At 34.9% G+C, this 25,300-nt stretch overlaps 1 protein-coding gene across 1 annotated transcript in view; it reads right to left on the reverse strand.

Annotated features, from left to right (window-relative positions):
• Positions 1-1,384: 1,384 nt before the first annotated feature.
• LOC120156246 (protein RNA-directed DNA methylation 3-like) overlaps positions 1,385-25,300 on the reverse strand; it is a 28,631-nt gene continuing 4,715 nt past the window's right edge. Inside the window, exons 3-22 of the mRNA XM_039167626.1 lie at positions 9,583-9,761; positions 8,875-9,116; positions 8,602-8,757; positions 8,353-8,511; positions 8,182-8,265; positions 7,509-7,576; positions 7,075-7,410; positions 6,930-6,981; positions 6,682-6,837; positions 6,432-6,578; positions 6,233-6,344; positions 5,984-6,133; positions 5,839-5,896; positions 5,677-5,741; positions 5,231-5,285; positions 4,877-4,907; positions 4,614-4,647; positions 4,426-4,521; positions 2,506-4,332; positions 1,385-2,160 (exon numbers count right to left, since the gene is read on the reverse strand). Of these exons, the coding sequence (XP_039023557.1) occupies positions 1,652-2,160; positions 2,506-4,332; positions 4,426-4,521; positions 4,614-4,647; positions 4,877-4,907; positions 5,231-5,285; positions 5,677-5,741; positions 5,839-5,896; positions 5,984-6,133; positions 6,233-6,344; positions 6,432-6,578; positions 6,682-6,837; positions 6,930-6,981; positions 7,075-7,410; positions 7,509-7,576; positions 8,182-8,265; positions 8,353-8,511; positions 8,602-8,757; positions 8,875-9,116; positions 9,583-9,761 (4,516 nt within the window). The 3' untranslated portion in view covers positions 1,385-1,651. The remainder of the gene's footprint in view (positions 2,161-2,505; positions 4,333-4,425; positions 4,522-4,613; positions 4,648-4,876; positions 4,908-5,230; positions 5,286-5,676; positions 5,742-5,838; positions 5,897-5,983; positions 6,134-6,232; positions 6,345-6,431; positions 6,579-6,681; positions 6,838-6,929; positions 6,982-7,074; positions 7,411-7,508; positions 7,577-8,181; positions 8,266-8,352; positions 8,512-8,601; positions 8,758-8,874; positions 9,117-9,582; positions 9,762-25,300) is intronic.

Consider the following 25,300-nt stretch of genomic DNA (forward strand, 5'->3'; position numbering starts at 1 on the left):
AGACCTTGTGGTTAATAGTCAAACACTCTAACAAACTGAGCTATTCCAACTTCTTGTACTTTTACACACAACATTAGCATTTTAATTATTGCAATTATTTATACATATTTGCAAAGGAGGAAGAATCACTAAGACTATTAAAATTTAAAATAAGGATAATTTAATAAAATTTATCTTTAAAAGATAATATTTTCTCGTTGTTAAATATTACAATCTTACATTATTATATTCTCTATAATGTGAATACATTAAATAACTAATCTTATTACTATGAACCAAAATCATCTGGGAGATGGGGCTTACATGTTTTTAAAAATAACTACATCGTTAATAAATAAATAAAAACTATATTGCACTTTAAGAGAATTCACGGTCAAACCTTGAAAAAATATTACTCAAGGGAATAGTCTCAAACCTAATAAATGAAAAGTCTGAAGTTTCAGTCAACATTAAATATAAGAGAAAGAGACAATAAATAATTTTATGTAAAAAATTATAAATTTTATTTCAAAATTATATACTAAAGAATCAAATAATTAAATCCATACATGCTTTTCTTAGTGGGATATTATATTTCAATATTTAATTTATATTTTAATTACATAAGATATTTTGTTAATTGAATTAGATCGAGCATTAATATCTATAATTTTAAGCTTCAATAGTTGGAATATTTATGCAGTAATTATACTTACTGTAAATTACATTCCAAAACACTCAATTATTAGGCTGATTATATATAATTTATGTTTTCTTCGTAAAATTATAATTTAATTAATCAATTAAAACATTTCTTTATAAATAAGTCTATCTTTAAAATTGAAGCAAAAGTCTAAGATGACTTTATGGTAACAATTTTAGAAATAAAAAAATGGTCAATAAAAACTCATAGGTACTAAAATAAATACATTATAATAGTTTGAATACTATAATTAGGTATGGTCGGGTCAGGTTAGATTGAATTTTCGATCAGTTTGACTTTGACTGGAGTAGTATAACCCTTCACTCTATCTGGTCCAGGTTTAGGAAGGTTCCACCTGTCCTGAACTCAACCCAACAATAAAAAATATTTTACTTATTTTTATTTAGTAAAAATAGAGAAAATTGAAGAAAAAACAGAAAGATGTATTCTTATAATTATCTCTAAATATATAGTTGAGTTATAGTATTATCACAAGTCCAATCGAGTCAGTATTTTCACCCTAAACTCGACAAAAACCCAATTTTAAAAAACAAAATTTATTTTGGTGGTCAAAACTATGAGATAAATTCATTGGAGCAACTTGAAACACTCACCCTTTACCTAAAACATTAATAAACATGTTATTTTTCAAGTATAAACAACAACGTGGACTTTAAGGCCAATAAGAAAAGAGAGAGAGAATGAAAACCAAAGTCTTGACATTCATGTGGTTAATGAGCAAACATCAATTCATTTTTATGCCCAATGTAGTTAATGAGCACTACATGATAGTAGCATTACTAACTTCAAAAGGAAACATTATAAAGGTGTTGCAGTTCCCACTAAACGGTAAATGTCTTTCCTATAACCAGCCTGAAAGCAAAACCATGCCTCTTTCCCGGTCTACACAGCAGAAACAGCACTAAACAAAATATCTACAGCACTAAATAACTTCAATGGGAAGAAAAATTACCATGCTCCCAGTCTACCACCACTCCCTTGCCCCCAAGAACTTCTGCCATCTTTCGACTTGCTCCAACCCAAAGATGGGCCTTCATCAGCAGGTTTTGGTTTAACGTGATCTCCGGATGCTTGGTTATTACCCCATCCTCCAGCAGCAGTAGTTGAACTTTTTTCCCAGCCATGTCCTTGATTGGTACTTTCTTTGACTTCATTGCTGGTAGACTGGTTCTGGCTAGACCATTTGTTCCCATCAGAGTAATTGGATGACTTCCAATTGTTATTTTGATTCCCTATTGCTTCAGTAGTTGAACCATAGCCTTTATTCCACCCACCAGATTGATTCCAGCTGGATGACTGGCCTCCCTGATCAGCATTGGACTGACCCCATGTCTTAGCACCACTGTCACTCGTTCCACTATTCCAGCCCTGGTTTTCCTCTTTGGTCCAGCCACCAGATTTATTCGAACCGGAGGATTGGCCTCCCTGATCAGCATTGGGTTGGCTCCAAGTCTTAGCTCCACCAACATTTGTTCTACCACTCCAGCCCTGGTTACCCTCTTTGTTCCAGACACCAGATTGATTCCAACCGGAGGATTGGCCTCCCTGTTCAGCATTGGATTGGCTCCAAGTCTTAGCTCCACCACCACTCCAGCCCTGGTTACCCTCTTTGTTCCAGCCACCAGATTGATTCCAACCGGAGGATTGGTCTCCCTGTTCAGCATTGGATTGGCTCCAAGTCTTAGCTCCACCACCACTCCAGCCCAGGTTACCCTCTTTGTTACAGCCACCAGATTGATTCCAATCGGAGGATTGGCCTCCCTGTTCAGCATCGGATTGGCTCCAAGTCTTAGCTCCACCACCATTAGTTCCACCACTCCAGCCCTGGTTGCCCTCTTTGTTCCAACCAAAAGATTTATTTTCACCAGAATCACCACCATTGTTCCAATCCCCATTTTGATCCCTCCTTCCACGTCCTCTACCTCCAAAGCCTCCCCTATCACCACCTCTACCTCCATAGCCTCCCCTATCACCACCTCTACCTCTGAACCCACCTCTACCGCCACCTCGACCTCCATAGCCACCTCGATCACCCCTACCTCCACCATCACCACCTCTACCACCAAAACCTCCTCTGTCAGATCTGCCCCGTCCTCTATCTGATCTACCTCTACCCCTAAAACCTCCTCCGTCTGAATCCCCCCTACCTCTAAATCCTCTACCTGAACCATCTCTACCACCAAAACCTCCCCTCCAATTTCCACCACCCCTACCACTATAAGGCTCATTTTGTTCATCATTTCCACTTCCAGACTTCCAATCGTTTTTGGGTTTCCAACCAGAATCCTGGTTTGCATCCCCAGATTCTGAATTCCAATTGCTTTTCTTGCCCCACCCTGAATCCTCACCTGCACTACTGTAACCGGGTTTCCAACCACCTTTTTCTCCCCAGCCTGCGTCTTGTCCAGAATCAGTTCCAGCACACCAACTACTTTTCTTACCCCAGTTTGAATCCTGACTTGCACCTGCTGAGGCTTTCTTCACCCAACCAGAATCATTGGTTGCATCACCAGAAGCAAAATCCGAATCACTTTTCCTAGCCCATGCAGAATCCTGGTTTGCATTACCAGAACCAGAGTTCCAACTGCCCCCTTTGCCCCAACCAGAGTCTGGGCCAGAATCACTAGTGCCAGAACCCCAATTGTTTTTCTTTGACTCCTGATTTGCAACAGTAGATCCCGAGTTCCATTCCCTTTTCTTTCCCCAAGTAGAATCTTTGGTTGCATCACCCGATTCAAAGTCCAAATCATTTTTCTTAGCCCAACCACGATCCTGATTCGCACCACCAGAACAAGTGTTCCAAGTACCCCTTTTGCTCCAACCAGAGTCTTGGCCGGCATCCTGGCTAGCTCCATCACCAGTTTTGGTGTTCAAACCACCCCATGAAGAACCCTCAGGTTGTTTGCCCCAAGAAGTTCCAACATCAGCAACCTTTTCTTTATTCCAACCGTCTGACTGATTCTGCAATCCATCTTTAGTCCACCCACCTGCTGCACATTCACTTGTATCTTTCTTGATGCCCCAGCCTGTGGCTTGATCCCCACTCAAATCATTTGCTTTCTTCCAGCCACCTGATTCATCAGCATTGCCGGCACTTCCCCAAGCTCCTTTGGCATCATCTGCAGCAGGTTTTGAACTACCCCGACTTCCCTTGCTTCCACCAATACCGTCTTTATCGTTCCACTTCTCTGCAGCTTTACCCCAAGAATTATCTTCATCGACACTAGCATCATTCTTTTTGTTCCAACTTCCCTGCTGATTTGACCCTGCATCATTATTGTTCCCAAGGCCCTCATTAACACTTGACTTTTCCTTCTTACCCCATGATCCTGCTTCAGCCACTACGTTACCTTTATCCCATGCACCAGACGAGCCCTGGGTGTCATTCTTTCCTCTATCCCAAATCTCTGTCTTTTTCCAACCGTCATTACCGGCATCTTTTAAGACACCCGAAGGATCTCCAATAGAGGTGGTTTTACCCCAAGTATCAGATGTACCACCACCAGAGTTGATCTTGGCGGCAGAGTTATTCCAACTCCCCGAACTAACATTTTGATCACTGCCACCTGTAGCCCAAGCTGAATTTTGCTGTGTACTCGTGTTATTTTCCCAAGCAGTAGGTACAACATCTATACAATATACAACAACAAACGCTTTAAGCACACTACTTAAATACTGTATAACAGTTCACATTTATTGGAAACAAGATGCATCATTTACACCTGTTCTTTTATCATTATCCTCAGAAGGAACTGTTGCACCCCAAGATGAATTCTGGTTTGGAGTCACCTTTGTCTCCCATGCAGAGTCTTCACCATCTAGAGTAGAGTAAAAGAGAACACCTTTAAGCATGCAATAAATTCTTTTTTCAGGCATTGCACATATGGCAGTAATGGTGCAGCAATCATACCTCTCTTCTGATCACCGTCCCCAGTTCCCCTCTGCTGCTGGGACCATCACAAAAAACTTATATAATTACTTCCATGGAAGTAAAAAAAATTGGCTAGAAGTGAAAGGATATTATATATGCATTCATCACATGTAATCGGGTATAAACATCTGTGCATGTGAATGTGCATGTGAATGTGCATGTGAATGTGCAGGTGTGAGAGAGGGAGGGAAGCAAGACAAAATGTGTGTTTGCAATAGAGAAAGAGAGAATGAAAGACAAACCGCATTGCCAGAGAAACTAGGCCATGAGCTCCTGCAGAGAATTGAAGACGAAGGTCATCATGCAAAAAAGATAGCTAATCCAAGACAAAGAAAAATGTAATGGGGGAGGGGGGGAGGTTCTTAAAGAGTAAATTGTCTGGAGAAAAGGTCCCAAAATTAAGAGCAGATTGCAGGCATTTTATCAAAAGCATTCTTTCACCTCAAACATGAGTTCTCTACATTTGCACTCATCAATGTTGGATTTAATTTCTTTCATAGCAAAAATTCAGATTCCAATGCTAATAGAATTATTCTACCATTATAAACAACCATATCTATATTTTCTTGTTAGTGACACAGTGTGCTTGTTTTTACCTCTCAGAATTCCACCCACCACCCTCTGCCGAAGTTCCTGCACCATTCAACCAATCTTCCAAAAACAGAAATTGGAAAAAAGATTAAAATCAGTTATAGCCAGTAAAAGGATAACATAGAATGCGAAAAAATATTCCGAAAACAGGAAGTGAAAAAAAGGATTGAAGAATGTCAGTTACAGCCAGGAAAAGATAACATAGAATAAGAAAGCATGGAAATGAGGATAATAACCAACCTCATGGAATTAATTTAATTGGACTAAACAACATTATAAAACCCAAGCTTCATGTTTGAAAACATGTCTTACTCAAGCAAATCATCAATGCGTATCCACAACTCGTTTACAGAAAATATTTAATAAAAAAGAATAGCATATCCCAATTGACATTTTGACAATTGCATACAAGTTAATATTTTGACATGTCTAGGGAAGAGAACCTCCTCACCTCCAGTGGAAGGTTCCGATCCCAGAAGATCAAATGGTTTGAGTGAACTTGATCCATCATGCTCACTAATAAAGGAGGAGTAAGGGAAAATCAAAATATATAAAGATAACAGTTACAGAGGTTACAGAAAGTAAATTAATCAATGTTACAAAATCAAGGTACTTTGTATTTGCAGCAGTGCTCCTGTTCCCTTGAACTTCAGCAAGGTGCTCATTTTTAACTATAGGACCATCAAGAAACCATTAGAGTCATCATAGGATATATAGAACTACAATCCATCAACCAGATCATTCATTACTGTACCAACCTTTAAGAACCTTCTGCTTGGAATCCAGTTTTACCGTAACATCTGAACGATATACAGCTAAGACACGGCAAAGGTACCCTTTCAAAGGGCCCACTCGTATTCTTAATGTTTGACCAATGGAGAACATCCCATCTCTGTTCCCGCTGTTGACTGCATGAGAAATGATTAATTAGTGTCGATGCTTATAGATTTGAATACATGATTACTACTGAAAGCTGAAAGTAGAGAACAGAATTTTTAGGAAAATACAGTCACTCTTAGTCTCCCTCTCTTGAGACTGCCAAGGCTTTTCAGGCGATACTGGGGACTTGGGAGATGATACAAAATCCCCAAAATCTGAAGTACCACCAGGATCACCACCCTGAACAAAAATTAAAAATTCATTATAAATCATAAGTATCTCAAGATGATGAAAGTGCAAAAGAATTTCTATGTTCATTTCACTTACAACCTTCTCGTTACATTTATCTAAATGTTGTTTGATTTTCTCACACATTGGTGATTTACAACAGAAAAAACCACCATTCTCTGACTCGTTCTCATCATACAAAAATATGGTCCCTCTGTAGATTTGTTTTACAATCCCTTGTTTACCCTACAATGTGAGACATGAAATATATTAATATATTATACATCTACTCCACTAAACACAAAATAAAAACATACAATGAGAAACTGATTTGAGATTGCTGTCAAACCTCATATTGACCTTCCAAGACTTTAACAGTGTCATTTATGGATATAGTCTTTGAGTGCTTATCTAGTGCAGTGAACTTCATATCCAAAGGCCCACTCTTTAACTCACGCTTCTCAACAGTCACTACAGCAGGTCCTTCTGGAGCCTCTTTTAAAATCTAGCACATGCATAGCAAGTAAGAAGCCAAATTTATTAGAAGTAAATAATATAATCTTTTTACCTTCTTATCAAAAAATATAATCTTTTTACCTTGTAACGATCATCTTTCTCCATGCCAACAATAAGCCCAAAATCCTTCCGACTGCAATGGAAATGAAAATAAACATAAAGGAGATAAATTGACAAGTTATTGATACATTGTTACGACTATGACGAACTTCTGTTCAAGAATTACCTGAAACAGACAAGATTATACAGTTCAAAGCCATCCTCCAAGCTAAACCCTGATGAGCCTTCTCCCTTCTCACCTCCTTTTTCATTTGTAATGGTCTTCTTTTTCTTCTTTTCACCGTAAAGTTGTGACAGCCACTCAAGATCATCAGTTTCATTATTATCAGAACTACTGAACTTTAGGAGCTCCTCCTCCGTAGGCATAATACCCCAGCAGCTTAAGGAATCTATAGATACTCTTTTATACAGATATCCATCCTTAAACATCATGCCATCAAGTATCTGAAAACCAATGCCTGTATCGCGGTCACGTCTAAACTGAATTAGAGGTCGAAACTCCCTGCACCAGGCTCAAACATCAACATAAACATCTAAAAAGTTATGGAACTGATAAATAAACCATAGAACATGTAAATGACTATAGATGAGATGTATTACTCTAGCTCAATTGTACTTATCAATTTCGGTGCTGATGTAACAGTTCTATTGATGGAAATTCCAGCACCCTGTAAAATAAAATCAATTATTTGATGAAAAACCCTGCGCATGTAAATATCTGCAGCAATATATAAACTTCTGAATGGTCTAACTAACGATTATTAACAACTCAAAAAATGGAACAATATCAAGGAGAAAGACTAGCACCCTCAAAACTTAAATCCTCCAAAAACTATCATGTAAACCACAATTTTATAGTTTAAAAGATCCAACACCTTTAAAATAGAAGAACCAGATAAAGCACTCTTACTACCGCGCATAGAAGCTTTAGCAAAGACGGAAAGGGGCAACATAGGTGACAAGCAAATTCTCTTAGTATGCTGCTATGTTATCAAAATGATAAGGAATCAAGGATATAGGAGAGTAAAAAGAAATTAAAATATTCTACTAAATCCACAGTTCCACACTCTGAAAGAGAACTGTAAACATTAGTCAAACAATTTTCTATAAATAAAAGCTACGTCAGGTGACTCTCTCTGTTTAGCTCTCTTTGGTTCTAACAGAAAAACTCTCATTTAGAATGATCACTAAATATGCAGTTATTTATAAGGTATCAAACAATGCAACAGAGACAGCCCAAAAACAAGTGTATGTAGACAATTAGTATTATTACAAATTTTGCAGCCAACGCCTGCAGATCAACTCTTGGAATGAGCTTTACAGTTGCTCTTTTCTTTTCATTGATTACAGCAACAACCTGCAGAAAAAATTTGACAGTGTGAAAAACATATACAAGGCATAGCACATAAAGAAAACTTGGTTCAAACATAGAATACACACGTACCTGGGCAAGGTCCCCTTTATACTTTCCATTTTTTACCCGAGCCCACATGCCTTTAGAGATTTCACTACGTTTAGTTCTGACATTGAGCAAATGGTAAACTTCATTGCTTGGCACTGGCGCTACTCGTGAAGCATAAATGTAAGTTAGTCCTTTGCATCCCTAATATAGAAGAAAAGATATGTTAGTGCATAGACACCAATAGAAATAATAAAGCCATTCTATTTTCTGGTGTCTTGAAAAATAATCAACCTCATTAATATCACATTGTTTATCAGCTTCAATATAGAAAAAACCCTTGACGTGATCAACAGAGAATGCTGATATTATCTGTAACTTTGTTCCTAGTGATTTCATGTCAATAAACTTCTGCATGAGACAGAAAGTCGAATGTCTTTCACGTCCAACCTACATACAACAAATCTAAGGTGAAACAAGAAAAAGGGAAATGGCAGGAGTAGATGAAGACTACATTCAAATTTTTAGTTGGATATGTTAATTTAACAGTAAATCAACCATCCGTACCACACATTTAATTTTCCATATAATAGGATCCTTGGCTGGAGGCACAGTAGAGTTTTTTTCAATTGATCCCTTGGCTTCATAATCCTCATCGAACGTCGTGAACCTTGCACCATCCCTGTACCTTTCCTCCATCATTTTGTCAAACTCTTCCTCGATCACCTCTTCCTTGGGAACAAATGGAAGGTTGGGGGCTTTCCAAGGATTGTTATTTACATTAAGATCTGGTTCTTCTTCCAAAAAGTCTAATAAGGGATTGTTATTTACTTAATCAGTGTCACTTTCACAACCAAACAACCTAAAATTATCACTCACGCAGAAGCCACAACGAAAAAAAAAGTCCGTCACAAAAACAAAAGAATGATTATTCAAGTACAATGAGCCACTTTCACAACCAAACACCCTAAAATGATTACTCATGCAGAAGCAACAAAATGTCATCACATGTTCCACTTTTTTAATATATATGCATACACTTCAAAATTATTTAACATATTAAAAAGTCAAAAACCCTCTCAAAAATATTTAAAGAATGAAAAAACATTTTGACAGTTCAAGGTCAGGCAACTCCACACCCTAAAAACCAAAATGCAGAACGAAACCAAAGAAAAAAAAACCCCTAAAAATGGCAGAAATAAGCAACCGTGAAATGCAACATTCCAAAACGAAGCATAAAAAACCCAAAGAAAAAATCGATCAGATCAGCCTTACAATCATCGGAATCGCTGGCGTCACTATCATCAACCTCAGCAGAGTCTTCAAAGAACTGAAGGACTCCCCGGTTCCGCCGTTTACGGCTCTCCTCCTTCCCGCCACCGCTTCTTCCGGCGCTGACCTTCCGTTTCCCATAAACAACCTCCTTCCCCTTCCCTTTCGACGACATATCTATCCTAGTCAATCGCAATTTCTACATAAATGAGAAAACCAAAGAGAAAATCAATTTCTTTGAGGGGTTTTTTTTTCGAGTGAGATGAAAAGTGTAACTCTGAGAGTGTACTCCGAAGCTGAAACGAATAAATATGGCCCTTCGACAGTTACACACTTACACTAACGTCCCTTTGCATTCTTCCTTCTTCTCAAGCGTGTAAAAGGTCAAAAAAGTCAATTTCTTTTTCTATAAGAGTACTCCTCTTTATCTTCGGTCTCATCGAATTTGATCGTCGATTAAAAAATTAAATATATTTAATTTCTTATCTTATCGATTTATTCAAAGTTTTTTAGTCATCAACTTCCGTTACCTCGTTAACAAAAATATTAGTCATCAATTAAAAATTTAAAAATAAAAAAAATTATCTTCTGTTTTCTTTTTCTTCTTCTTCTTCTTCGAGATTAAAGAATACTTGAAGTGATAGCTAAGGATAATTTCTCCATGAGTCAGAAGCAAAAATATCATATGTTGTTTTTGAACCGACAACAACCAACGATGGGCACGGGGTAGGCGGGTTTTTTACCGTTTGGATCCCGACCTGAAATTGTATTACTTAAATCTGATCTCGTCTCGTCTATATAAATTTTAATATTTCTATCATTCCAATTCTGATCTAAATATATTAAATTTTAAAATAATATATTTTATAATAGTATATTTATAATTATTTATTATATTAATAATTATTTATTATATTAATAATTATTTATTATATTTTAAATTATTAAAATAATATATTTGTCGTGACTATTTTTTGGGTGAGCCCAAAATCGGATTTCGACTTGAATTAATAGGTTAGAGTCGCTACTAGTCATTTAAAATTAGGTTTACCAGACACATTCACTTACCATTTGTCTAATCTTCGTTTTACCATAAATTAATCGGATTCGGGATTCGATTACAGTTAAGGAATGATTAGCACCCTTGTACTGCCCTTTCAGTACCAAATTGATTTTTCAGTTGTCTTAATTACGAAAATTAAAAGTTAAATTAAATTTAAAAGTTCGATCCAAATTGTTTACTTTGAAGAATTTTAAAATTTACCTAAAAATAAATCAAATTAATGTTAAATAATAAAATAAATAAATAAAAGAACAAAAAAGGAAAATTCAAATAAAAAATGGACTAAATTGAAAAGAATTAAAAATCAATGATCAATTTGATGTTGATTAAAAGTTGCAAGGAAAAAACAAAAAGTTAGGGGTCAAATTGTAAGAATATAAAAATATAACATGGATTAAATTGAATTAATTCAAAATTCTAAGGCAAATTTACAATAAATGACCAAAATTAATTACGCATCAAAATTAGAGGGACTGTGTAAATAATTTAAAATCTTGTAATTACAAGGTGATCCCCTATAAACACCCCTAAAACTTAAAAAAATCATTTTATACAATTTCATCAAAAAAAAAATCTCCCTCGCCCTCAAAATGCTCTCAACCCCTCCCTCACCGGCCAATGGCAGGCCCTTTATCGATGAAGCTATCACTGGCCGGACCTCCATCCTAGCCACTACCTCTGGTGGCTGAGGACCTGAAATCTACCCCTTTCGAAAGATCTCAACCCCTGAGGCCGGAACCGACTCCCAAACATCAAAATAACGCCTCTATTGGCGTAGATCTAGGAAGAGATTTTTCGGGTTTACCTTTATTCGACATGACTCTTTGTTTTCCCGACAACTGTTTCAAGTTCCGACGATGACCTCCTCCGAGCTAAAAAAATCGACGCTAGTTTTGATATTTTTTGTGATTTTCCTTGCTATTTTCGAATGTTTTTTTGCTAATTTTTTGCTCTAATGTGCGATTTTTTTGTTCGGTTTCTCTTGATGTGTTTCGGTTTTTTTCGTGGTTACTGTGTGTTTTGCTTGGCTTCATCAGAGGCTTTTTATAGCCTCGAATCTGGTCGTTGTAGCTCCGAAAGGGGCGGGATTTCGTCTGATTTCTCCGTTGGACATCTACGGTTTGTGTGAGTTCTTACCCCGATCTTGCGATTTTCTGGTCAAAAATATTGGCCGGTTTTCAAACCGTGCTGGTGTGTGACCTCCACGCGCGCTGTTACCAGCAGCTTGGTCCCTCCGTGCGACGCTAGTGCTAAAGTTTGTAACCCTAATTTGACTTGGGTTGGGTCTAGGGATGGCAACTCAACCCGAATCCGACGAGTTCCGACCCGACCCGATCGGGTCGGATTTTTTAAAAAAAAAAAATCGGGTTCGGGTCGGGTTTTTTTTAAATGTACTATTCGGGTCGGGTCGGCTCGGGTTTAGGGTGAAAAAAATCCGACCCGACCCGACCCGAAAAATATATATATAATTTTATCCTATATATTTAGGGATAATTACAATAATGTCCCTCCATATATAATTTTTTTCAATTAAGTCACTGTTTTCATTGAATAATTTTTTTTATTATTATTTCGGGTCGGGTCGGGTCGGGTCGGGTTTCTAAGTCATATATTCGGGTCGGGTCGGGTCGGGTGAAACCTTAATTTCGTCGGGTCGGGTCACAGGTGAAAAACCCTTTCTTCTCGGGTCGGGTCGACCCGACCCGACCCGACCCATTGCCATCCACTTGGGTCAGGCTCTCTCCTCCCAACCAGGCCTGTTTTATTGGGTTACGCTGGCATGGTTCGGTTGGGCTCCGTTTCTGGACCCGGACCTCTGGACTTTTATTGGACCTAAAAACCAAAACAATAAAATAATATTGATATAATATAATAAATATATAAATATATAATAAATACATAATACTACATATAATATGTATATATATACACTAAATATATTAATATAATATATATATATATATATGTAATTATATAATAAATATACTATAATATCTACTATATAATATATACTACTATATATAATATATATACTATAATATATATATATATATATGATATAATATATATATATGATATATGATATATGATATATACTACATAATAATACTATTATATAATATAATATCCTCGGCCAAAATATGTGTCTACAATATTATATAATAATTTTATTTTTTAATAATTAAAGAATATATTTTAATAATATAAAAATAAAAATTCTTAAAATCTTAAATATATTATATAAATATAAAGAAAATTAATAATTTAAATCGGGTTGGGTCGGGTCAGGTTTTTCACCTTAAACCCGACTCTGACCCTCCCCGTAATTATTTGTCATATAACTCATCCCGCCTCGCCCTGAACCCTAAAAATTTAAAAAAAAAATTCCTATAGGGTCGGGTTGGAACCCTTCGGGTTCAAACTTTTCGACCATCCCTAGATGAAGCTACATATGAGTTGGGATGGGCAACAACACCTTTTAAAATTTTTGGTACAATAGTATTCTATGTCCATTTTAGTTTAAATATTAGTTATATGCGGTCTTTGTCTCTCTTAACTTTGAGATTTAAATACTTAATTGATTCTTATTCTTTTGATATAAAACAATTTTGTCCCCTCAACATTAGATCCTAGTTCCGTCCTGACAACGTCATAAAAATTTTGTGTCTAAACAATAAAATATCTATTACAATTGCAGACTATAAAATATAAAATGATAATACTGTAAGGAAATCAAAAGAGTTATTATCTTAAACACAAAAACATTAGTTGCTTCTTATTATCATAATTAAGACCAATATTTTTTTTGAATATCGATTTCCACTCCTTTCTGGTACACCTCATCATCCATCTTCTGTAATGTTTCTTTCCACCGCTTTATTTCGGCCTCAAATTCACGTTTAGCTAATTCTAACGGAGATTGTACAACACTAAGATGTTCTTCCATGGGCTGGGTATTTTCGGGATTAACCATTGGGATATTATCATTAACTCGATTACTCATCCACTCCTCATATTCTTGTGAAAGCTTCAAATCGAAGGTGAAGAGATTTACTCGATGAGTCTGCTTTTATTAGTCAACAACCCCTTTAACTTTACTTTTTTATTGCTCTCCTTTGAATGCAAACTCTAACCCAGATAAATCCTAAGTTGCAAGAATGAACAGTCTCGACCCATATTGTTTGGAAACTAGTAAATTAGTGTATCCTATGGAACCCCATATACCTGGCAAAGGAACCCAATCTTGTTCTCCACACCTATAAAGTATGTCTGAAAAGATATTCCACGAAGTACGCCACAATATGTCTCTATCTTCGATATCTTTGAAAATGACCATCCATTTTTCCTCAGTGAAACCCCTAGGCTATTCTCGGGAAAGGAAATCTTTCGAAGGCAAAAACCCTTCTAAAAACACTCGAACATATGCCTTTTCACGTATTTGAAATGATTAAGTATCCAGACTAACAAAACTGGTGCACACCCTATAAAACGCTCTTCTCCCTCTCGACTGCAAGAGTTTAAAGAATGGAATGTCTCGACCAAAATAGTTGGAACGTGATCCACATGCATGTTCAATCTTTCAAACAAATCAACCACTGACAAATCAACATGCCCTAAGATTTTCGGGAATATGACTAGCCCATAAATACCCAGAGAAAACAGGTCTATCTTCTTTCTCTTATCGGGAAAACGATCAATTACATTTATGAGAGCAATCCAAGTAATGCATTCACTATCTCATTTCTTCTTGATGCTTCTTACGGGCCGTTCTTCACTCATCCCATTAATTAAAAGTAGTTTATTTTTTAAAGATTGAGTGTTTGGGGTTTAGTGTACACCATGTCCACTTGGAATCTCGAACAATAAATCAAGGCATTATACTCCACTATGGAAGGCGAAAAGTAAAGCAATTGTAAGCTGGATTACAGAACTACGTAAGAGCTCTAAAGAAATTTCGATCAATCGGGACGTCTAGGAGATAGGAGATGTCTCCATAGAACTGGTAGAACGACTGCTTATTGACTGCTGCTTCCCATCTTCCCCATACCTCATTCAGCCCACTCAAATCGTTTTCACAGACGTTGATGTGGGTGTAACCAATCAAATCTGACCCGTACCTAGGCTGTAAGTTATCTCCATTGGTAATTTGTGATTTCTCGGGCGATCTTAGAACATCTGTATTGTATTCTAGCTCTTTTTGGACTCTTCGTTCATATTACTAACATTCTATATGGGCATCGATCATGGATCACACCATGGAATGAATAATGCAATGCAAAAAAAACAAAAAAGGTAAAAAAGGCAAAAGAAAAGTAGTCAGTAATCGTAAAGAAGTCAATCGGGCATAATATAATTTGTCAATAAAACCTACCCTCACATGCTGACTACCCAATCATGCTTTAGCAGATCCTACCCAAACATGATTTCTACCCTAATGCTTTTTTTAACAAAAAAAAAATCCTAACCTCATGCCATCTAGTTCGCATGCTTATTCGGAAAAATAAACCTAGCCACATGTCTCTAGTTCTCATACATTTATTCGAAAAGCAAAATTATAATACAAAAATTAAAAGACTCAAAAGAGTTTTTCCTTGTATACTATCTTAATAGGATTTTTAATGTTTGGGGTTAGGCTCTACCTAGGTTTGGGTTCTAGGTTCACTATATGATGAGTTCGGCTCTAAAGTAAAAGGTTCTCAAACTGTCATTGTCGGTGCCCCCTTAGGCTGCAAAACCCTCAATTTTGACCCATCACATGCTTTCGGATCGAGTTCAATTCCAGGAACACACTTTCTTATATTCATACGGAGATAAAACCCATCATGAGGACCATAAGGCGCGAGCCCTATGAGTGATCCACTATCCCATACGGAGGTGAAAACCACACGAGGAAGCAGTTTCTCACTCCTACTTAAATAGGATGGAGTAGGGTTTTAGCTCATGTTATGATAATGTAAGTGCACGGTGTGTGAGGAAAAACAAAAATAACATACAATCACACAACACACAAATCTCATTTCTCAATTCCATTTAAGACACATTTAATCTGAAAACAATTAACAAACAAACCAGTCCAACTATTTAGTGGTTAATCAAATTGCAAACAAAAAGTTTATTTAAACCAAACAAGGGATCAAAAACTAAATTAGAATGAACTTGTAATTTTCATTGCAAAGATAATTAATTAATTGACTAATGGTCTGGCTCTCTAAAACAATGTCTCCAGCGGAGTCGCCAAGTTGTCGAAACAGTTTCTTTAAAAAAAAAATTTTTTAATTAATTGTGATTTAAAAAATATATATTGTCTCGATTAATATGGTGTTTTCTTTTTAAAAATCAAAATAAAACATATTTTGAGGAGTTGCCACCAATCTTTGATTAGGGTGTGATTGAGCTCCCAAAATGTTTTGTCATTTTGATAAAATTTAATTTAAAAATTATTAAAATAACATTTTAAGGTATGCGTACCTAAAATTGAATTAAGGAGTCAATTGCGCGTGAGGAATGATTAGCACCCCCACAACGTCCTAAATTGGTACATAGTCAATTAATTAGTTGTCTTTGCAAAGAATCTTACAAGTTTGAATTTAATTTAATTTAATTTAAGATCCCTTCAAATAATATTGTTTGAATTTTATGACAAAAAACGATAATATTTAATTATTTCCTATCGAGAAGAAAATATCTCTCATTGTCTTAAAGCAATCAATTCTCGCTCCAATCGAAATAAAGAAATATTTCAATTCCATTATAAAATTCATGATTAATTTAAATGCATGAATGATAATAAAATAAAGTAAATTAAATTAAAGATTATCAATCCTATTAAAAAGAAGAATGATATTTGATTATTTAAAGACGTCGAGATCAAATCTTTTATAAATTCTAACAATCTTTTCACGAAGAATTTAGATAGACGAACATTTCTTATTCTCTTGTTCCCAAATTTTACGTATGATCAAATTTTAGGGTTTCACTTGACGGGATACACTTTTATTTTAAAATTATCGGAAATAATTTTCTTATACGTTAAGACAATCACTTCACAACAAACCTACAATAAAGGGGCATTACCCTTAATCCAATTATTTGGGTCGAGTCAAGTGATTCTTACGAGTGTATTATACATATCATGCAACAATGATTTGAATTTGGCTAAAAATAATGTGTATTTTAAAAAATTAAAAATAATATATACTAATGCCCCTAATACTAGCTCGTTTAATAATTTGAAGAATAAAAAAACAAAACTTATCGTATGTACATTTAATATATATACGTAAACGAGAGATTAACAACAAAAGTTAGATTATATTTAAAATATATATATGATTTAAAAATGTGCTCACGTGAAGCCCACTCAATGAAACATAAAACCTTTTACATATATATACTTACATGCATATTGCTACAAAAAAAAATACGTGACATGTGGCATAATAAATACACGAATGTATATGTATATATTAAACACACAAGGCTTTAAACGAACAAACAAATGGCTAACATCCAGAAAGAAACCCACCAATCATGTAGGAAATAAAATATGGCATAAATGAATACATATACATGCATGGAAAAAGAAAATAACATAGTGACCAAAATGAAAGGATAGGCAAATATAATGTTAAAACCATAAACTAGACAAAAATAGGTCATTAAGCATAAATAATCATATTTCAGGCACTAAAATTGAAATAAATCCTTAAACATGTGTGGGATTAAAATAAAATTTTCTAAAATAGCATGTCAAATGTATAAACAAGTAAAAACTTAAATTGACTAAGCCTAAGAACTAAAATAAAAGTCATATAAACTTAGAGGTTGCGATCAAAAACTTCGAGGAACCTAGCCTAAGGATTAAAATGTAACGATTCAAAAATCGATGGATTCTTCACGTGGTTTACACCTCTCCCTCGAACATGGGTTACTCTAACCCCAAAACACTGTCATTTTGGCAGTGATATATTTATGGCATTTCGGGTAAAAATATACCCTAGCCCCCATTTGCATCCCCCCTTTCTTTACTAAAGAGAAAGCCCAAAAGAACTCTCTCCCTTTCTCTATTCCCCGATGTCGTTCTCTCTACTGTTCACCTCTCATTATCTCGTCTCAACGAAAACAAGCGGCCACCACGGCCTCCTACTACCTATGGGCTCCGACGAGGAGCCGAGATGCTTTAAACCCATTTCTTTAAAACTCAAAACCCCCTAAAGCTTAAACCCTCCTGAAAAGGGTCCCCTAAAAATGCTAAAACCACTTGACCAAGACTAGAGATGAAGGTTTTACCTTCGACTCGATGGAGTTTCGATTCCAAGCGACGGAGGTAAGATTTTTCTTTGTGGGGTTATTTTTTTATTGGTTGGTTGTTCACTCATAAAAGGGAGGAATTTTTGGTTTCGTTATTGATGTGTTTGATCGTTCAAGAGAAAAAGATCGTTTTTTTATTTTGTTACTAAGCTCTTTATTTTTTGCTCTCAACCGAAAAAAAGATCCCCTTTTGCTCTTTTCTCCCCCTTATATCCCCTCTGTCTTCTTTAGTGTTTCTTGATATTTTTCTGATATTTTTCTTGTTTGCATGTGAGGGAATGTGTTAGGTTAATCGATTGACTGAATCGGCCAAGAGGGGGGTGAATTGGCAATAAAAAATTTTGTGGAAGCTTTTGCAGAAAATTGAAAGAAATTGCACATCGATTTAGAGTGGTTCGACTTTATCAACCAAAGTCTACGTCCACTACCTTAGCTATCCACACTAAGGATTTTCCAACAAATTCACTAATTTGTTCTTTCTTTTGAGGCCAAAGAGATAACCTTACAACTCCCTCAATAATATACCCCAATTCTTGAGAACACTCTTTTCTCAAAGAGAAATACAAATTTGCAAACTTACAAGAAAAACCTCACAAGGCAAATATGTTTGCACAATTCTAGAACAAAGAAAGAACACTCAAGAATAAATACAATTGAGCACAATAAGTGTTCTTGAAAGCAAAATGAATATTGAATGAAAAATAGGCTTGAAATGCTCAAACTTGAGGTTTGATGCTTTCTCTTTGATTCTCTCTTGATTCTAATTGCTTGATGTTTCTTGTTATTGATCAATGGCTTCTAAGCTTGCTTAAATACACCTTGAATCACTTCTGAATGTTGGGGATAATTAGAGAAAATAATATAGCCATTTTAGTGTGAAAATAATTAATAAAACAGTTTGGAGCGTGGGGGGAATCGGTACCCCCTATGGGGAATCGGTTCCCTAAGTGTAAAATTCAAATATTTCGACCGTTATACAAGGGGGGAATCGGTTCCCTCCGAGCATACTGGAATTCTCGGAGCCAAACCATTCAGGGGGGAATCGGTACCCCCTTGGGGGGGAATCGGTTCCCTCTGAGCAATCTGGAATTTTTGGCTTTGAAATGATTCGAAATACTTTGTAAAATTATTTTGAAATTGTTTTAAGTTTAAAACTTAATTTTACACTTTGAGTAAGGATTAAAAATGATCTTTGAAAGATTTGGAGTAATGTTTTGATATTCAAATAATTCTATCGAATATACTTAGAAAATCATTTGGAAAATCTTAAAATTCATTTAACTTAATTTGTTATATCGAAATATCAAAATGTTTTCAACAATATCCCCCTTTTTGATATAACAAAACATTTTAGTAATTTTAAGATTTTGAAATTACTCCCCCTTACTTTAATCACTTCTCCCATTTATCATTTAAAAACACATTTAACACTTCTCCCCCTTTTTGTTAAATCAAAAAGACATTTTAAAGAATTTAAACAAGGTTTTGAAATCATTTAGCCAATTGATTATATATAATATAAGCTGCTAAGATCACAAGCAAGAGAAACGTTAGCCATTAGTTTCATAATCAATATTCATAATTAATGTGAAATGACAAAATTGGTCATTTATCTAATCATGAAGTAAATGATGCAATAATGAATAAATTTAATCACACCAAATAGATAATTTCTAACCATTCAAAAAAACAAATTCAAAGTCAATCAATCCACAAATTCAAATATTCCAAAATATTCAAAATGTTAAAACAATAAGTTTGGAGTTCAAAGCAAAACATAGAATCACATATCAGGATCAGGAGGAGGAAAACGAGCTCGCATAGCGGCCATTTCGTTAGTGAGGTCATTAATACGCGCGTTGGTTGCTCCATTGTTTGTACGCATCTCCCGAAGAATTTCTAATTGTTGAGCTCCCATTGTGGATAAATGGGACTCTATAGAAGTAAAGCGTGAATCCATGGTAGCATATCGAAAATCGAATATCTCTATAAAGGTTTGAAAATATGGAGGCATTTGATGTGTTTGTTGTGCTTGCTCCTCGGGCTGCTCAGGCTCATCTTCGGCTTCATCGATGTCTCGCATTATTTGCTCAAGCTCGAGATCTTCGTCAGCTTCAGGTGGAGCCTGTGAAGAACTAGCTCCCGGAGTATTTGCAGAAGATCGAACTCATTCACCGGTTTCCTTATCCTTAATCCATCCCGCTCTCATTAAGGAAAGAAGGTTAATTTGTTTCTTAAGGGGGAAAACGGCATCTAGACCAACTCTAAGCCAAGCTTTGGAAAACAGATTACTCAAAATGCAACCGTAAACAAGAGATGAACAGAGTTTCTTGTTAGGAACAAGATTTACGGTTTCAACAATTTCAGCAAAAATAATCTGAGGTAGGTTAATTTTAATATTGTTTTTGAAACAATGTAACCACCAAAGATCTAAGGCTCTAAGAGTAGAATAAAGACCTCCGGATGGTCGAAACCACCAAGAAATCATTAGATGAAGAAAACATTCATGAAGGTCTAAGACACTTGCACTATCCCTTCTTTTATAACGAGATCCTAAAACCTGTTTTTCATTTGAAATACCATCATTATCTAACCCGAATGTATTGCCTATGTAAGCTGAGTCAATATATAAGAATTGTCCTATAAGATAGGAATGAATTACTATGGTTTCGGTTTCAGTTTGGTTTTTAACACAAACGGCATTAGAATAGAAAATACGAACAAGTTGATGGTGAACGATGGGTTCAAGGTCAAAGAGTTTATCAAATTTCCACTCTTGTAAAAGAGGAAGATATTTAAAATTAATAGCTAACATAGCTTGACGAGAAGGAATACGTTCTTCCCGGATTTTGTAAGAGTCAAAATATTGATAATACCAAAAATGATGATTTCTAGGACCAGGATGATTGAAACACGAATTTTGGATAGTCAAGTTAGGATCAATGGGATTAGGATTAGAAATTGGAATAGGATTAGAAATTGGAATAGGAGGAGGATTTGGAGGTGGATTTGGTTGACGGTGTGAATGACTAGATGATGACCTAGCACGTTTAGGATTGGACATGGTTTAGGAAATCGGAATAGAATTGATAACCTGCAATTTAGAAAACACATGTATGCAATTCAATCAATCCCAAAACTCAATTGAGTCCTCAATATTTCAAGGTTCTCTAAATTAATCCTAATGGGCAAAGTTTTTGAAAATCTTTTGAAAAATATGGTTTTGAGAAACAATATATGTATAGTTTTCATAACAACAACATAATTTAATCAAAACACAATAATTTGAAAATTAATTTTTTTATTTCGAAAATTTAGAAAATTTTGGAAAATTCTTGTGTTTTTGATGAAATTAGTTGTAATATCTAGTTTCTAATCACTAAATAATCAATGCCCGAACTAAAATTCAACCTAGAACTAATTAAAACTAGTTCTATGTTCATAAATTGATAAAAAAAGTTTTGGAAAAATACCTTGAATGATTTCGGTTTTGAGTGAGATTAGATGAAGTTTGCACGTTTTTTATAATTCCAATAGGTTTAGAGGATGATATTTGAAGTGAATTCCGATTAAAAACGTTTATTTGAGGCAAAATGGAGATTTGAGTGCTTAGAGGGAGAGAAACGGTGGAAGGAAGAGAATAGAGGGTTTTGAACAAAAATAAGGGTTATGCCCGTGTTTAACCAGAACCCCAGGGGGTATCGATTCCCCTGTGGGGGGAATCGGTTCCCTCAAGGGGGGATCGATTCCCTCTGCACCAAAATGCTAAAATCCGATTTTAAACACCCAAAATGCTAAATTAATTTCCTCTAGTGGTATTGGCAACTCATATATTGAAAATTAATCATGTTCAAACAATTCAATTAATCTTTAAATGATATTTGAACATAAAATTAATTTTTCATCAAGAATCATAAACTCCCCCTAACTAATAGCAATGAATGCAATAAAAAATTACTATTATAAGCATTTTTCATTTATTATTAAAAGTGCTAAAATTATTTTAAACACTCAGTGAAGATAGATTGGTCAAACCTAATTCTCTCCTAAGTGTCCAAAATCGTTCCTTGTCTAAAGGTTTTGTAAAGATATCCGCTAATTGGTGCAAAGTATCAACAAATTCTAGAACTACATCTTCCTTAGTGACATGGTCTCTAATGAAGTGATGTCTTATTTCAATGTGCTTAGTTCTAGAGTGTTGGATGGGATTTTTAGTGAGACAAATAGCACTAGTATTGTCACACTTGATAGGAATGATACCTACTTAAATTCCATAATCAAAAAGTTGTTGTTTCATCCATAAAACTTGTGCACAGAAACTACCAGCTGAAATGTATTCGGCTTCAGTGGTAGATAATGCAACACAATTTTATTTCTTTGAAAACCAAGAAATTAGCATATTTCCAATGAATTGGCAAGTACCGGAGGTGCTTTTCCTATCTAATTTGCATCCTCCATAATCTGCATCAGAAAAAGCATGCAAGCTAAAGCTAGAGTCTCTAGGATACTAAAGTCCTAAACTAGGAGGTCTTTAAGGTATCTAAAGATTCTCTTAACAGCTAGTAAATGTGATTCCTTAGGACTTGATTGAAATCTAGAACATAAGAAAACACTAAACATAATATCTGGTCTACTTGCAGTTAGATAAAGTAGAGATCCAATCATTAACCTATATAATTTAACATCTACACATTTACCTCCTTCATCTAAGTCAAGCTTTGTTGAAGAGCTCATTGGAGTGTCATGAGGTTTTCCATTTTCCAGTCCAAACTTCTTGAGCATATCTTTGACGTACTTAGCTTGATTGATGAAGATGCACTCTTTTCTTTGCTTGATTTGGAGTCCCAAGAAAAATGAGAGCTCCCCCATCATGCTCATCTCAAACTCACTTTGCATTAGCTTAGAAAATTCTTGGCAAAGAACATCATTAGTAGAACCAAATATTATATCATCAACATAAATTTGAACTACTAATAAATCTTTACCTTTATGCTTCAAAAACAATGTAGTGTCAACATTCCCTTTTGAAAAACCCTTTTCAATTAAAAAAATTTGACAATCGTTCATACCAAGCTCTAGGAGCTTGCTTTAAACCATAAAGAGCTTTTCTCAATTTTAAAACATGATCTGAAAAATTTGAATCTTCAAAACCTGGAGGTTGTTCCACATACACTTCTTCTTTTATAAAACCATTTAAAAATGCACTTTTAACATCCATTTGATATAATTTAAATTCATTGAAACATGCAAATGCTAATAACATTCTAATTGCTTCCATCCTAGCTACGGGAGCGTATGTTTCATCATAGTATATACCCTCTTCTTGAGTATACCCTTGAGCAACAAGTCTAGCCTTGTTTCTCACTATATTACCACTCTCATCAAGCTTATTCCTAAATACCCATCTAATACCTACAGTAGATTTATTACTAGGCCTTTCAACTAATGTCCATACTTTACTTCTCTCAAATTGATTTAACTCTTCTTGCATAGCCATAATCCAATGTTTATCATTTAATGCTTCTTTAATATTCTTAGGCTCTATGCATGAGATAAATGCAACATAATTACAAATATTTCTAAGAGAAGATCGGGTTGTTACCCCTTTGGATGGATCACCTATAATTTCACCATCCTTGACATAGTTGTACTCTCTTGGATAAGATACTTCCCTTTCTTCAATGGTTGGATTCTCAAGAGGATCATGAGTTTCCTCATTTTTCATTTCTTCCTTTGATGATGGTTCTCCAACGTCATGTCTAACATCATTTGTATTTATAACACCTATATCATCATTCACACAAGAATCCTTCCTCGGAAGGGGATTATCATCGAAAACAACATGTATAGACTCTTCTACAACTAAAGTTCTTTTATTAAATACACGATAGGCTTTAGAATTTAAGGAATAACCCAAAAAAATTCCTTCATCACTTTTAGCATCAAATTTGCCAAGGTTTTCTTTACCGTTGTTTAAAACAAAACATTTACATCCAAAAGGATGAAAATAACTAATGTTAGGCTTTTTATTTTTGAAAATTTCATATGGAGTTTTCTTTAAAATTGGCCTAATCATTACTCGATTTACAACATAACAAGCGGTATTTGTGGCTTCCGCCCAAAAATATTTTGGCAAATTATTTTCACAAAACATGGTTCTAGCCATTTCTTCTAAAGTTTGATTTTTCCTCTCAACAACTCCATTTTGTTGAGGGGTTCTAGGTGCTGAAAAATTATGGCTAATACCGTTAGAGTTACAAAATTCAGTAAATCCAAGATTTTCAAATTCAGTTCCATGATCACTCCTAACACTAGTTATAGAGTAACCTTTTTTCATTTTGGATTACTTTTGAAAACGTGATGAATTGTTCTAATGCTTCATCTTTAGTACTTAAAAATAGAACCCAAGTATATCTAGAATAGTCATCTACCAAGACAAATGCATATTGTTTTCCACCCAAGCTAGTAGTTCTAGTTGGCCCAAAAAGATCTAAATGGATCAATTGTAAAACTCTACTAGTTGATACATCATTAATGGATTTAAAAGAAACTCGCTTTTGTTTTCCTTTAGCACAAGCATCACAGATTTTATCATTATCAAATTTAAGCTTAGGCAACCCTTTTACTATGTCTCCTTGAATTAACCGTTTCAAAACACTCATACTAGCATGTCCTAGTCTCCTATGCCATAACAAATTATCATGCTCATCCCTAGCAACTAGGCACAAAATAATCATATCAATAAAATCTAAATGCATCATGTATATATATCCCTATTTTATGACTAACAAGCATAATCGAAAATAGATGCAATGTCAATCAATTTTGCAATCATTTAAAATAAAACATTGTATCTTTTATCAAATTTATTTTTCAAAAGATTATGCTTTTAACCTATTCACATATAAAACATTATGCAATGTTGATTATAGAGATTAAGAGCACATGCATAAAGTTTTTGAAAATGTTATGCATTAAAACTTTATAATATTTAAACAAAAATATATGCATAAACATTAAGAAAAATTTCAGGTCAAAATTTTGCAAAACCAAAGTTCTTGAAAAATCGATATCAATTGTTAAAAAGAGATATCAAATACATTTTAAAAACAATTTTGACCAAAAAAAATATGATGAACTAGAGTTTATAAAACATTACCAAAAATTATTATGTTCATCATACAATATTTTTCAACATACATGAGACAAAACATAATCATTTAGAATTATTTAACATTTAAAACCTCACGCATGCATAAACTTGTTCACGTGTTGTGAGTACTATAAAATATAAGCAAATAATGTGCAAGTATACACAATTGCTCAAGTAATATAATGATGAGTGAG

This window comes from Hibiscus syriacus, unplaced genomic scaffold (genome assembly GCF_006381635.1).
Source record: "Hibiscus syriacus cultivar Baekdansim isolate YM2019G1 unplaced genomic scaffold, ASM638163v2 tig00111213_pilon, whole genome shotgun sequence".
Taxonomy (NCBI): domain Eukaryota; kingdom Viridiplantae; phylum Streptophyta; class Magnoliopsida; order Malvales; family Malvaceae; genus Hibiscus; species Hibiscus syriacus.